At 39.3% G+C, this 14,318-nt stretch overlaps 1 protein-coding gene across 11 annotated transcripts in view; it reads left to right on the top strand.

The window, feature by feature from the left end:
* Window positions 1–14,318, top strand: part of Itsn1 (intersectin 1) — a 205,055-nt gene that overhangs the window by 85,082 nt on the left and 105,655 nt on the right. For all 11 annotated transcript variants that reach the window (XR_012447870.1, XM_074072743.1, XM_074072746.1 and 8 more), the window contains 6 exons: window positions 1,312–1,449; window positions 3,866–3,981; window positions 8,053–8,315; window positions 10,897–11,046; window positions 11,137–11,277; window positions 13,935–14,022. Coding sequence is in view for 10 of the 11 variants with exons in the window: in XM_074072743.1 (XP_073928844.1) it covers window positions 1,312–1,449; window positions 3,866–3,981; window positions 8,053–8,315; window positions 10,897–11,046; window positions 11,137–11,277; window positions 13,935–14,022 (896 nt within the window). In the remaining variant the exon portion in view is untranslated. The remainder of the gene's footprint in view (window positions 1–1,311; window positions 1,450–3,865; window positions 3,982–8,052; window positions 8,316–10,896; window positions 11,047–11,136; window positions 11,278–13,934; window positions 14,023–14,318) is intronic.

The raw sequence follows: 14,318 nt of genomic DNA, 5'->3' as shown, positions 1-14,318 counted from the left end.
GCCAGGCAGGCACTCTACCACCTGAGCCACTCCACCAGCCTTGTTTTGTGTTGGGGTTTTTGAGATAGGGTCTCGCAAACAATTTGCCCAGGGCGGCTGCAAACTGTGATCCTTCTAATGTCTGCCTCCTGAGTGGTTAGGACTACAGGCATGAGCCACTGGCTCACATTCCAACTTCTCTCTATTCTGATTTGACAGGTGCAGCCAATGGTGGTTCATATAAAAGGAAAAGAATAAGGAGGAGCAGGGAGGGGTTGTATTTTTTTTTTTTGTGGGTTTCTAGCATCTGGAAAAGGCAGGATTAGAACAAAATAGAGACACTATGCCAGAGGAAGTTGAGTAAAAGGAGACCTGGAATTTGGGTGGTGCTGACTGTTTTGAATGTGGTGTGGTAGTTCTGTAGTTAAGTATGTTTGTCAAAACTCACAGAATTGTAGTCTTTAAAAAAAAGGTGAATATACTGTGATAACAATAATGAAAAAATTTATGATATCTTAAGAAATTTTAGAATGAAGAGAAAGTTTCTTGGGTGTGTGTGTCTGTCTGTCTGTCAGTCACTGGCAAAGCCAGTTTCTTAATGTTGTGTTTGTCTGTTGACATTCTAGTGAGCAGGTGTGTAGCTTTTCATATTCTTTTGTATCCAGAACTTGCTCAATAAAATCACATTCTTGGAACTGCTAGGAAAAGTTGTTTACTATAATTAGCTACTTAGGCAATTTAATTATCAAGAATGATGGAGTCTGAATTCCTAGAATGAGGAGGAAGATATGCCTTAACTCTATGACTGGAGGCCATAAATTCCTACCTTTACAGAATAGATTAGAAGGTGACTAGCCTGTCCCAGAGGCCAAATCTGACTTGCACCCATTTTTTAGATTAAATTTTATTGTAAAAACCATGCCCATTCATTTATATATTGTCTGTGTCTGCTTCTCAAGGACAGAATTCAGTATGACAGAGCTTGTATGACTTATAAACCATAAAATATTTGCTATGTAATCCTTTATAGATCGTTTGTTCATCCCCGGCCCAGAGCATAGGATTTAAAGATACATAAAGCATGAGTGTGATAGATTTTAAACAGGTTTGCAAGGATTGAGAAGAATATTCTAATCACAGTCAGCATTTGTTGAATGCTGAACAGTATGCCAACTATATGAAGTATCTCTTTAGCTTGCAACTGTTGAAAATAGTAGCACTGAGACTTAGTTGTTTTAGGATTAGGGTAATAAAACTTGTAAATCACACTAGAATAGTAAGAAGCATGCATTTTCATGAAACTGGATTGCAATGACCTTTTTATTGAATTAGGAATCTTTCTGACATTGATCAAGATGGAAAACTTACAGCAGAAGAATTTATCCTGGCTATGCATCTAATTGATGTTGCTATGTCTGGCCAACCACTGCCACCTGTCCTGCCTCCAGAATACATTCCACCATCCTTTAGGTAAGGCACATTGGCTGTGTAAAAAATTGTGTATTGTGTAATGGTTTTGTTGACTGTGTTTTTCATAGTGGTTTACCATTCTGGCAAGCAAATGAACTATTCATGCATTCAAGAGAATAAATTCTCACCTAAGTTCCATGTCAAGCCTGGGCCTGTTCTGTTCTTCAGAATACTTGTGTATTCCATGTAGTGAGAGCAGTCAACTAAAATATCAAAAGATTGTTAATTTTCATAGCAACCTATATAATCGAAGCTCACCAGAAATTTTAGGAGCAGATGCTAGCACTGAGAGAGAAAGGAATTCTACTGTACATAGGAAGTGGAGCAAGGAGATGGCACCTGTGAATTACACATATCCAAGAGGTAACAAAAAATACAGGCAATGTAGAAATTGTAATCAGGAAAATAATTAAAGAAAATTTTCATGGTTTGTAACACAGATTTAGTAAAGATGTCAAGAGAGCCCCAGGATCCCGTCAGGAAAAATCTGCTGTAATAGCCACCCCCAGCAGTACACATAAGTTGTGTGCACACACCACCCTGAATGGCTCCATCTCCTGGCTTTAAATGTGAAAGACAAGTACCAGATTTCACAAGAAGGATAAGAAAAAGAAAAATATGAATTTCTGTCCTGAGACCTGAAACTTCAGGAAAGACTTGGACAAAATCCCTCTAAAATGAAGAGAAATAGATCCATCACTATGGGCTCATCCATGGTACAGGAGCAAGATGAGAAAACTCCAACTTGATAGGAAGCAACAGGCCGTTCAGGCAGTTTGCCTATGAAATCTACAGCTGCAAGGATCACTATTAGAGAATTTTAACATTGGAAGCTGGTTTAAAAAGAAAAAAAGCATTAAAAAAAGAATGGGACATTGTTTTAAGAATAGGGTTAAAGGTTTAAAGTGACACTAGTCAGTAAACCGAGTGGGTTTTCCCCCAGAACTGTAGACTGTGGACATCAGGAAGGGATTCAGTGGAGAGCTATTCCTAGTTAGCTGAGCTTCTGTTGTTTCTGGGGGAATTAAGTGTTACTTGTGAGGGTGATGGTCATAGAAGCAGATACTTCCGCCATGGTTCTATCCACTCTGTGATTAAGTAAGTCGCCTTTTGGGATTGTCCTCATTTAGGTGACAGTTCTAAAGATTTTATGGGGTTTTGAGGGGCTGGAGGTTATGGGGATCAAACCCAGGGCTTTGCACATGCAAAGCATGCTATACCACTAACCTACATCCCACTCCACATTCTGAATGAGCTCGGCACTCATTTCATATACTCATTTTCTTTTTATTTATTTATTTATTTACCTTTACTACCCACTCCACCCCCTCCCTCTCCTCCCCACCCCCTCAATACCCGGCAGAAACTATTTTCCCCTTATCTCTAATTTTGTTGAAGAGAGAGTATAAGCAATAATAGGAAGGAACAAGTGTTTTTGCTGGTTGAGATAAGGTTAGCTGTACAGGGAGTTGACACACATTAATTTCCTGTGCGTGTGTGTTACCTTCTAGGTTAATTCTTTTTGATCTAACCTTTTCTCTAGTTCCTGGTCCCCTTCTCCTATTGGCCTCAGTTGCTTTTAAGGTATCTGCTTTAGTTTCTCTGCATTAAGAGCAACAAATGCTAGCTGATTTTTTTAGGTGTCTTACCTATCCTCACCCCTCCCTTGTGTGCTCCCGCTTTTATCATGTGCTCAAAGTCCAATCCCATTGTTATGTTAAAACCACACTAAGATTCCACCTCATCCCTGTTAGAATAGCCATCATTAGCAACACCACCAACAACAGGTGTTGGCGAGGATGCAGGAAAAAGGAACCCTCTTACACTGTTGGTGGGAATGTAAACTAGTACAACCACTGTGGAAAAAAATTTGGAGGCTACTTAAAAAGCTAGACATCGATCTACCATTTGATCCAGCAATACCACTCTTGGGGATATACCCAAAAGACTGTGACACAGGTTACTCCAGAGGCACCTGCACACCCATGTTTATTGCGGCACTATTCACAATAGCCAAGTTATGGAAACAGCCAAGATGCCCCAGCACTGACGAATGGATTAAGAAAATGAGGTATCTATACACAATGGAATTTTATGCAGCCATGAAGAAGAATGAAATGTTATCATTTCCTGGTAAATGGATGGAATTGGAGAACATCATTCTGAGTGAGGTTAGCCTGGCCCAAAAGACCAAAAATTGTATGTTCTCCCTCATATGTGGACATTAGATCAAGGGCAAACAGATACTCATTTTCAAAAACGTTTTGTAAATAGAGAAGACTAAATCTTTATTTTTTCCTCACATAAATGAAATTTGCTCCAGGATATGGTATAATCTAAAAATTCTTTTTTGTAGCTTGTCCGGATCTACCTACACAACTTTATGTGGATATTTTCTTTTTTTCTAAAATTGCAGGAGAGTTCGATCAGGCAGTGGGATATCTGTCATAAGTTCAGCATCTGTAGATCAGAGGTTACCAGAGGAACCAGCTTTAGAAGATGAACAGCAACAATTAGAAAAGAAATTACCTGGTAAGGCAGCCTTTCTGTTTGCCTTAGGTCATATTTGAGATTTTCTATTCAAATCAAAATGGCAAAAAATGAAAGTAAAAATAAATTTAGCTTCTGACATTTTTGCTATGTTTCTTTGACTATACTCAGAAAAAGACAGTTTTAATGTTCTTTTTGAGTTTGGATATGTGTAAAGAAATAATAGTATTACATATACTGCTAATATACCCTTATTCAAACTTTTAATTTAAAATCTGATTATATACTGTTAAACAAAAATTTTGTTTATTTATATATAGAATGTAGTGGTTTCTTAGTACAGAAATAGGAAGTAAAATCTCCTACTGTTATTTTCTTATGTTACAGGAGAATCAGAAACTCCTTAACAGCAGGAACCTATTTTTATTTGTTTACTAATTGGCAGTACTGGGGTTTGAACTCAGGGCCTAAGGCTTCCTTATGCAGGCACTCTACCACTTGATCCACTCTGCCAGCCCTGTTTTGTGTTGGGTGTTTTTGAGATAGGTTCTCCCAAACTTTTTGCCTAAGCTGGCTTTGAATCATGATCCTCCTGACCTCTGCCTCTTGAGTAGTTAGGATTGCAGGCATGAGCCACTGGTACCTGGCTAGGAACCTATTTTAAATTTAACGTGAACCTATTTTAATAATCCTTATTACAATGGTAAATCAATCATACTATTAATTTAGTGTAAGATGGCTATAAATTATTAATGATGATGATAATGAAACTAAGAAGCAGTTGAAATTTATTATGGGTTTTCTGACTTAGTTTGTCAGTGTCATTTTGATGCATTTTAAGTGCTGCACAGTTAATTGGTCAGCTCAGCACACTAGCTCTCTCAGCTGATACTCTAAACTAAATTACTTTTCAATTATGTTCAGTAATGCAATACAGACTGTTCTATATGCAAGGCCATGTGTTGAATACAGTGAAGAATTTGAATGTTAATAATACATGGTTCATATCCTCCAGAAACCTACACTATATTAGAAGACTTAAGACATCCATGTAACCAATCAGTAAAGCAGTCCATCAGTGTTATAAATTCTTGGAGAGTTATATATGCATGAGAGAGCCTACTTATGGTTGGCTTATATAGACTGGGAAAGACATTAGGCATTAAACCTCCAGGGAATAGGTCGTAGTTGAGTTGAAGCTTGAAGATAAATAGGGTTACTGCAAGTGGAAGTGAGGAACAGGTCAAGTTTTGATAATGATAGAAATGGAGTCTCAGTGGTAGATAAGGACAGGAATTCTTGGAATGTGAAATTTCTTTATTCTGCTGGTGGTAGACACTCATTGAAGAGTTTGAACAGGAAGCCCCATTGTCAGAGTATTTTGTTTTTGCATTTGTTCTTTCAGCAGCCATTTATTATGCACTCTCTGTAGGCTCTATCTGTGCTCTCTGTCTGGCACTAGGAATAGTGCCAGCTGCTAGAATTAAAAAGATATTTTCAGTGTTTTTAAAATTGAAATGAAATTCACATAATACAAAATTGAAATTTTATTGGGGGGCGGGGCACTACTGGAATTTGAACTCTGGGCCTTATGTTTGCTAGGTAAATATTTTACCAATTGAGTCATGTACCCAGCCCTTTTGTGCATTTAGTTATTTCTTGGATAGCATCTTGTATTTTTGCCCAGGGCTGGCCTCAGACCAACATCCTCCTACCTATACCTCCCATGTAGCTGGGATTACAGATGGATGCACACTGCCACAGCCAGTTTATTTGTTGAGATTGGGGTCTTGCTAGCTTTTTGCCCAGATTAGCCTTGAACTGTGATCCTCCCTAATCTCTTTCTCCCAAATAAGTGGGATTGTATGCATGCACAACCACACCCAGCCCAATAGTTAAATATGTTAAAATTTGTGCTGGAGGCGTGACTCAAGTGGTAGAGCATCGACCTAGCAAGTTCGAAGCTCCGAGTTCAAACTTGAGTGCCACAAAAAAAAAAAAAAAAAAAGTACAATTTAATGGCTGTCTTAGCTTGGGCTATCATAGCAAAATATCATATACCAGGTAGCTGAAACAGGTAGTGGAAATTGTGTGGGAGACTGAAGTCCAAGATTAAGTGTGAGGCAGTTCTGTTTTGGTGAGAGCCCTCTTCCTGGCACACACAGCAGCTTGCTCTCTTATGTCCTCACATGACTTTTCCTTGGTGCCTGCAAGCTGAGGAAACAATCTCCCACGCACCTCCCACTCTGTTTTTCTAAGGTCACTGATCTCATCATGAGCGTCCCACCCTCATGACAAAGACCCCATGTCCACATACTGTCACATTGGGGTAGTTCAGTCTTTGACCTATGAATTTCAGAGGATCCAAACATTTTGTCCATAACAGTGCTGTGTACCACTGCTGCTTGTTCCAAAAGTTAACTCCATACCCAGCTGGGTGCAGTGGCTCCTGCCTCAGGAATCCTAGCTATTCAGAAGGCAGAGATCAGGAGGATCGCTATTTGAAGCCAGCCTGGGAAAAAAGTTTGAGAGACCCCCATCTCATCCAATAAAAGCTGGTGTGTGCCTATCAACCCAACTGTGCAGGAAGTGTAAATAAGGATCGAGGTCCAGGCTGGGACAGGCATTAATACAAGGTTCTATTCGAAGAATACCTAAAATAAGAAGGACTGACTTAAGTGGTAACGTGCCTGTCTAGCAGATGGGAGCTGGGAGGCTCTGAGTTCAAACCCTAGTAGCACCCCACCCCCCAAAAAAAGGAAGGTGAAAGAAAACTCTATACCTAGTCTCACACCCCCAAATTTTCTGTTCCCCCCCCAACCACTGGCAACCACCGGTCTGCTGTTTCTTTGGATTTGCTTATTGTGAATATTTTGTATCAGTGGAATCATACAATATTTGACCTTTTGTGTCTGGCTTCTTTGACTTAGCTTGATTATTTTTGAGATTCCTCCATGTCATACCACAGAGCATTGTGTCGTTCCCTTTTGGGTGGAGGGACTGACTTTTAAGGTGACAGTAAAGATGCTATATCCTCTGAAATCATGAAAGGTGATCAAAGGAACATGAAAATCAGAAGCTACTTGCCATCTCTGATTTGTAATCCCTGGCCCCAGTATGGGAGGGCCATATTAAACCAGTAAAATTCAAACTGCCCAAACTGGAGTGTGGGGAGAAGCCAAGGAAAGGTGCTCATGGCTGCAAATCTCAAGGTGGAGTGAGAAGCAGGAGTTCTGGAAGTGCTAAAGGTGTGGGTCAAGTGGTAGAGCTCCTGCCTAACAAGCATGAAGCCCTGAGTTCAAACCCCAGTACTAAAAAAACAAAAAAAAAAAAAAAAGAGAGAGAGACAGAGACAGAGAGATAGAGTTCTAGAAAGAAATATTTGGAACAGTGGGAGTGATGTGAACTCAGACTGGCAGTGAGCACCCCTTAACCCAGGAAGTACTCATGAGGCAAAGTTGAATACACTGCTGAACACTGCAAGAGACATGGAGGATGGGATTTTTGGAAATGAATAAAATAAAATGGATTTAAACAAAGATTTAGTAAGGATTAGAGAAAAAAAAATAGACCTAAAATTTATAATTGATGTGTCAAGGAGGGAAACTAAATAATGAGTTAGAAAATGACTTATGATTGTGATCCTTGTAATAATTAGGGCACAGCTTGTTCTTTGGTGTGAGCATGGTGTGCTCACCTTCCAACTCTGCTTTGAGAAGTTGTCTTGTTGGAATAGAAGACAGCAGCATAATTAAAGCTAGGACAGTGGGGAGAGAGAGAGAGAGAGAGTCACAATGTAGAAGAGACGAGGATCAATTGCTGAAGCAAAGCATGGAGAAGAAGGTAAAGAAGAGTGCTAGGAAGCAGAGGAGAGTGAGTGAGGATGTGGAATCATTAGAGGAAGATTTTTCTAGGAGCAGTGTTTGCCCTGGATGGTAGTAGAAGGCTACGGGAAGGATGTGCTCATATTGCTTATTAATAAGGGCACAGTCAGCAAACTCAGAAAGTTCTGTAATGCAGTTGGACTGCAAATTTATGCCAGTGAGTTTTTCCCTTGAAAATGGAATGTTGAAAATCATGACTTTTCATAATTGACCTGTCCTGTTTTTAAAGTGACCTTTGAAGATAAGAAGCGGGAGAATTTTGAACGTGGGAATCTGGAGCTGGAGAAACGCAGGCAAGCTCTTCTGGAGCAGCAGCGCAAAGAGCAAGAGCGCCTGGCTCAGCTGGAGCGGGCCGAGCAGGAAAGGAAGGAGAGGGAGCGCCAGGAGCAAGAGCGCAAAAGACAGCTGGAGTTGGAGAAGCAGCTGGAAAAGCAGCGGGAGCTGGAACGGCAGAGAGAGGAGGAGAGGAGGAAGGAAATTGAGAGGCGGGAGGTGAGCAGCTGTGTGAGGAGCGCATGCGCTGGCGCGCTCTCTCTGTGCGTATGTGTATGCATTTCAGAATTCCTCAAGTGATCTGTAAATACAGATAAGTCTGTGAATTTTTCTTTTTATAATTTAAGAGTTTTGATATTTTCACAAAGTTACATAACCATCACCATTGTCTATTCCAGAATATTTCCATTACTCCTAAAAGAAACTCAAAGCAGTTATTCCCCATTCCTCTCTTCCCCTAGCTTCTGGCAACTGCTAACTTACTGTCTGTCTATATAGATTTTTCCATTCTGGTCATTTCTTATAAAGGGAATCATACAATTTGTGGCCTTTCATAATCTGGCTTTCACTTAGCATGGTGTTTTCAAGGTTCATCCACATTGAATCATGAATCAGTACTTCATTCCTTTTTATGGCTGAATTGTATTCCAGTATATGAACATACCACAATTTTTTTAGCCACTCACGAGTTGATGGACATTAGGTTGTTTCTGTTTTTTAGCTATCAAAAATTGGACATTCTTTTCATTTTTTAAAATTTTGTTTTATTTTTCGGTATGGGTGGTTGAACCCAGGACATCATGCGTGCTAGGCAAACCCTCTACCACTTGAGCCACTGAGACCAGTTAAGTGTTTCCAGATTCTTATTTCTGTATTGATACACTTAAATAAAAATATGAAGGTTTATATAGTGAGAGGAGGATAGATGTTGTATAATTCTCTTTAACACTGTGGTGGTATCATCTGAATTATATTGCTCTGCAGCTTTTTTTAAAATACACTTTTTTAAACATGTTAGTAAAGTCCTGCTCTGTCGTGTGATTGGTGCCCATCCTATCTCTTGTCCATCTTCCACTTTTAGTACATTGTTACAGAAGCCATGCTATGATTCTTTCCTGTGAATGAAAGAGACGAATTTTCCTTTATTAAAAAAAGTCATACTTTGGTTTCATCTCTTGATGATTGCTTTAGGAAACATGTATATGCAGGCTACCTTTTGTTTTGTTTTGAGGCAGTCTCACTATTTTATCCAGGTTGACCTCAAACTCATGATCCTTCTATAGCTTCCCAAGGTGTTGGGATGACAGGCATACACATAACCTGCCTTTTATTAAAGCATACACACATAGATACTGACAAGGTTTTATACTTATATGTTTATTTGGTACTGGAGATGGAACTCAGAGCCTCATGCATGCTAGGCACACACCTTACCACTGAGCTACCATGTCTTTAAATACCAGAATAAACACCCAAATGATATACCACTTTCCTTTCTTCAGTTTAAAAATGAAATGACATTTTCAAGTATTTAGTCAGAATTACTTAGTAGACACTTAACATTTGGCAGGCATCACTAGTTCCAGAGATGCAATGGTGAATAGATGCTGCACCTGTCCTCCAGGGCCTTATGGTTATGAGCTTGCTGAGTCAGAGCAGCCATACTAACAGTGCCGGAGGCTCTGACCTTTGCTGTCCCTAACAGTCATCAGAGTCAGCATGGAGGGTAGCCAACCCTGCAGAGAAATTACAGCTTCTGCGGTAAAAAGAAATGAATGACTAGGAAGGTGGGAGTCACAAGTCTTTTAAAACTTGAAACTACTTAGATGACTGAGAGTGGGAGGATAGCGGTTTGAGGCTACCCTGTGCAAAAAGTTAGTGTGACCCCCATCTTAGCCATAAACAAGCATAGTGGAACATGTGTCATCCCAAGCCACATAGGAGGCTGAGATTGGGTGGATCATGGTTCCAGACTAGCACAGGTAAAAAAAGTTGCTGAGACCCATCTCAACAGCTTGGGATGGTGGTGCACCTGTCATCTCAGTGATTACAAAACAGGAAGATAGAGGTCCAGGCCAGCCTAGGCATAAAGCAGGACCCTATCCCTAAAACAACCACAGTAAAAAAGGGCTAGAGATGTGGTTCAAGCAGTAGAACACCTTCCTATCAAGTATGAAGCCCCGAGTTCAAACTCCAGTACCAATCAAAAGCAAAAAGCAAAAACAACTTGGTTGCATAATCCTAATCTAAGGGTCCTAAATCTTAAATGTTCCAAAATCCAAAACTCCACTTAAAAAGTTAGGATTTTCAGGTTAGGGATGCTTAACCAGTAAACTGTATGCAAATATTCCAAAATCTGAAACACTTCTGGACCCAAGCATTCTGGATAAGGAATAATTAACCTATAAATAATAATATGTTTTGATGGAAAAAAATTCAAGTTTTTATTTGTTTGTTTTTGTCCTTGGAGATTTTAGTTTGATATTACTGGACAGAGGAATTTTCCTTTCTCTTGGTGAATCTGTAATTAACAAGCCCTTTTATTTACTCCATCATGCATTCTTGAAGTCATGAGGAATGAAATTCCAATGATCCTGTCGGTTCTTAGTGAATTAAATAGTTCTCAACATTCCCTTTTTCCCTGTACTTTCATAGAATTTTTTGTTTTATGTGATTTCTTGTAATGTCTGATATTTCATCCTTAAAAGGAAGGACTTAACTAGATGGTACTTTTGTTAAGAAACACTGTCGAGTGTAAGAATTGAGAAATGACCAAGTTGTCTGTTTATAAATGTCACAGGCTGCAAAGCGGGAACTCGAACGGCAACGGCAACTTGAATGGGAACGGAATCGAAGGCAAGAACTTCTAAATCAACGAAACAAAGAACAGGAGGACATAGTTGTACTGAAAGCAAAGAAAAAGACCTTGGAATTTGAATTAGAAGCTCTAGTGAGTGAAGTTTGCTTGTGCTTTGGATATATACTTGCATTGGCCCATTAAAAATGGTACTAATTCCTGTTATTTTTTCATTTATTAAAGAATGATAAAAAGCATCAACTAGAAGGAAAACTTCAAGATATCAGATGTCGATTGACCACCCAAAGGCAAGAAATTGAAAGCACAAACAAATCTAGAGAGCTGAGAATTGCTGAAATCACCCACTTACAGCAACAATTACAGGTGAAAAAATGTGACCCTTAAAAAATTTTTTTTTAAAGGCTTCTCAGTCAACGTTCATTTGGCGTCTCCCACATGCTCAGCACTGGGGGCAAAGGTGATGCAGGTAGGTAGGTGGGATCATTGCCTCAAGAGTAGGCCTTCAGGTGAAGTCAGCAGAGGTTTGAACTCAGCTCCAATGTTGCACCAGAACTTGTCAGCACTGAGGCCACCTCAGTGGGCAGCAGGCTGAGAGCCTGCCTTCCTGAGGTGCTCTCTATTTACAGACAGGGCAGACACTGTTAAAAGAGGCAAAAAAGGTCTGAGCTGAGTATCATTTGTGTACAATGCTTGGGACGCAAAGTGTTTCAAATTGCACTTTTTTTTTTTTTTTTGACTCTGGAATACTTGCATGTACATAATGTGATGTCTTATGGGTGGGACCTAAGTGTAGACAAAACTCATTTTTGTCTTGCATGTACCTTATACACATAACATGAAAATAATTTTGTGTTATTTTTAGTGCTCTTGTGTTTTGACTGTGACCCTTCATTTGAGATCCAGTGTGATTTTCTTCTTGTGGCTTCAAAAGTTTTGGATTATGGGACATTTTAGATTTCAGATTTTCAGGTTAGCAGTGCTCCATTTGTGCTCTGTTAGAAGATGAAAAGTGCTGTGGAGAGTGAATGAGGAAGGGGGTAGAGAGTTCTGGCCTAGGAAGGACTGTGATTTTTAACTGAGGTGATCAGGATAGACTTTTCTGTGAGGGTGACATTTGAGCAAAGTCTTGAAATCGACGAGGAGCTAAGCCATGTGGCTGTCAAGGAGCAGAGGCGCCATCCTGAGGCTGTAAAGGTCTCTGGGACATCAGTCACCACAGAAGGCTGCTGTAGTTAGAGCCCATGAGGGTTGTATTGCGTAAGACCTGTAGTTTACCAGCAGGACTTCGGCTTCACTGTGACCATTGCAATAAGTAAGGGCAATTAGGCAATTTGAGATTTTTGGATATGAACACATAAAGTAATCAGTACCAGAAGTTCATTGTCAGAAATTATTTTAAAATATTAAAAAATACATGTGCCTTTTCCAAGTAATTCTTTTTTATGGTAAGTCTCTGTGTCTTTCATGAACTATTTATGAAAAGTTTCATAAAATATTCTCTGAAAAATTTAGGGTTAAAGACCATGTGTTTAATATCTCAATGTTATTAACAAATATATTGTATCTGAATATGTTTTCTTTATGATCAATACATAGAATGTTCAGTTCTTGGTAATAAATGCAAACCAAGATTCCTGAAAAAGTAGTGAAGTGAAAAATAATATAAAGTATGAAGAAAGAAAGGTCCTACATAGCAGGCAGTGAGATATTGGTTCTTTCCTTGCATGGATCAGCAGTTACTTGCTTTGCAAATCAATCAGGTAATTCTTAATGTTGATTTGACCTGTTTTAGATACCTAGGTCATGCATTTAAAAGTAATATTTGTGTAAGAAAAACAATCTCAGTGATCTGAGACTGGCTTCATCTTGATATTTCCTTGTTCAGGAAAGAAACAGTGTTTGGATAAGGTGCCTTGCCTAATGTAGGAAGGGGAGAGTAAGAGGAGAAACAGTTGGGTTTGAATTGGGAAAATAATCTGGCTTGTCAGTCTGTTTTGTGAGTGTCTTGGAGGGGAGTAGATTATTCATAGAAGAGGCTTCCTAGTGCTCTCTGTTGAGCTAACCTCCACATAAGCCAAACCGTATCAGAAGGTAGGTGTCCCAAGAGACTGGTTCTAAGCCTGTGCTAAAAAAATGTTTTCCAAATCAAAAGTCAGTACTTATAGGTCATTATTTATCAAGGTAAAAATAAAAGCCAAATATTCCTTATTCTCTTGGAAAGGCTGCTGTTTTACTGAAACGTATAAAAACTATTCAAGATAATTGTAGCTAAACTTAAGCAAATGCTGTGCTTGGCAAGTTACCCATGAAAACTCCACACAGCTAAAACAGTGTGGCAGTGTGGTTTTTACTTTTTTCTTGTACCAGTTAAAAAATAGTTGGTTCAAGACTTTTGTGTACCTGTTTAAAATTTCATCCTGTGCGGTAGAAAAACATGTACGGATTGTAGTTATGACAAATCTTTTTGGTTCTTTTCCAACTTCAGGTAGATGGTAAGTTTAGCCCTAGTAAGTATCAGACTCAGAGTAGGATAATTTTTGCTGAGTTTTCTTGTGCCTTTGTACTAGATCCCTAATACAATTGAGAGATCATTACTTTAGTTTTCTCTCTGCAGAGTTGTATGTAAAGTGCACTTTTAAAAAGCTTATAGATATCCAGTAAGTCAACAAAAATGTAAGCAGCATCAAATGAACTGTAACTTTCTTAACTTTATTTTAGTGAAAAGCATTTGGCAAGTAGTTAAATCTTTGGCAGGAAAACAAGAGCTACCCTGACTAGTGATAAATGTGTGAAGAGTTTGGTGTGAGATTAGGAGTGTGTGAGGGGCAAGAACACTGGCTTAAACTTTTTTTTTTTGGTGCTGAAGTTTGAACTCAGGGCCTTGTGCTTGCTACAGTGGCACTCTCCCACTTGAGCCACTCCACAGCCCAAACTCCTTTGAATGTTGGATCAAACTCCTTTGATTGTGGATGTGATAATATTCCCCATCATTCTCTGTTGTTTTCCTCCCCATCTCCTAGGAATCTCAGCAAATGCTTGGAAGGCTTATTCCAGAAAAACAGATACTCAATGACCAATTAAAACAAGTTCAGCAGAACAGTTTGCACCGTAGGTTTTATCTTTAAAGTTGACCTTTTCTATCCCTCCCTCCCTCCTTCCCTTCTTTCCTCTTTCCCTCTCTCCCTTTCTTCCTTCCTTCTTTTCTTCTTCTCTCCTCCTTTCCTCCCTCCCTCCCACCCTCGCTCCCTCCTTCCTTCCCTTCCTTCTGTCCTTCTTTCCTTCCTTTCTCTACCTTTCTTCCCTTTATTTTGTCACTGAGCTACATCCCAGTACCTTTTTCCTTTTCTTCTTTTTTAACCAACAAGAATCTCCTTAAGTGACATGAAAACTTCAAAAGACATTTT

This window comes from Castor canadensis, chromosome 5 (genome assembly GCF_047511655.1).
Source record: "Castor canadensis chromosome 5, mCasCan1.hap1v2, whole genome shotgun sequence".
In the NCBI taxonomy this organism is placed as follows: domain Eukaryota; kingdom Metazoa; phylum Chordata; class Mammalia; order Rodentia; family Castoridae; genus Castor; species Castor canadensis.
The sequence above is the reverse complement of the archived record's forward strand: the minus strand, read 5'-3'. Positions and strand labels throughout refer to the sequence as shown.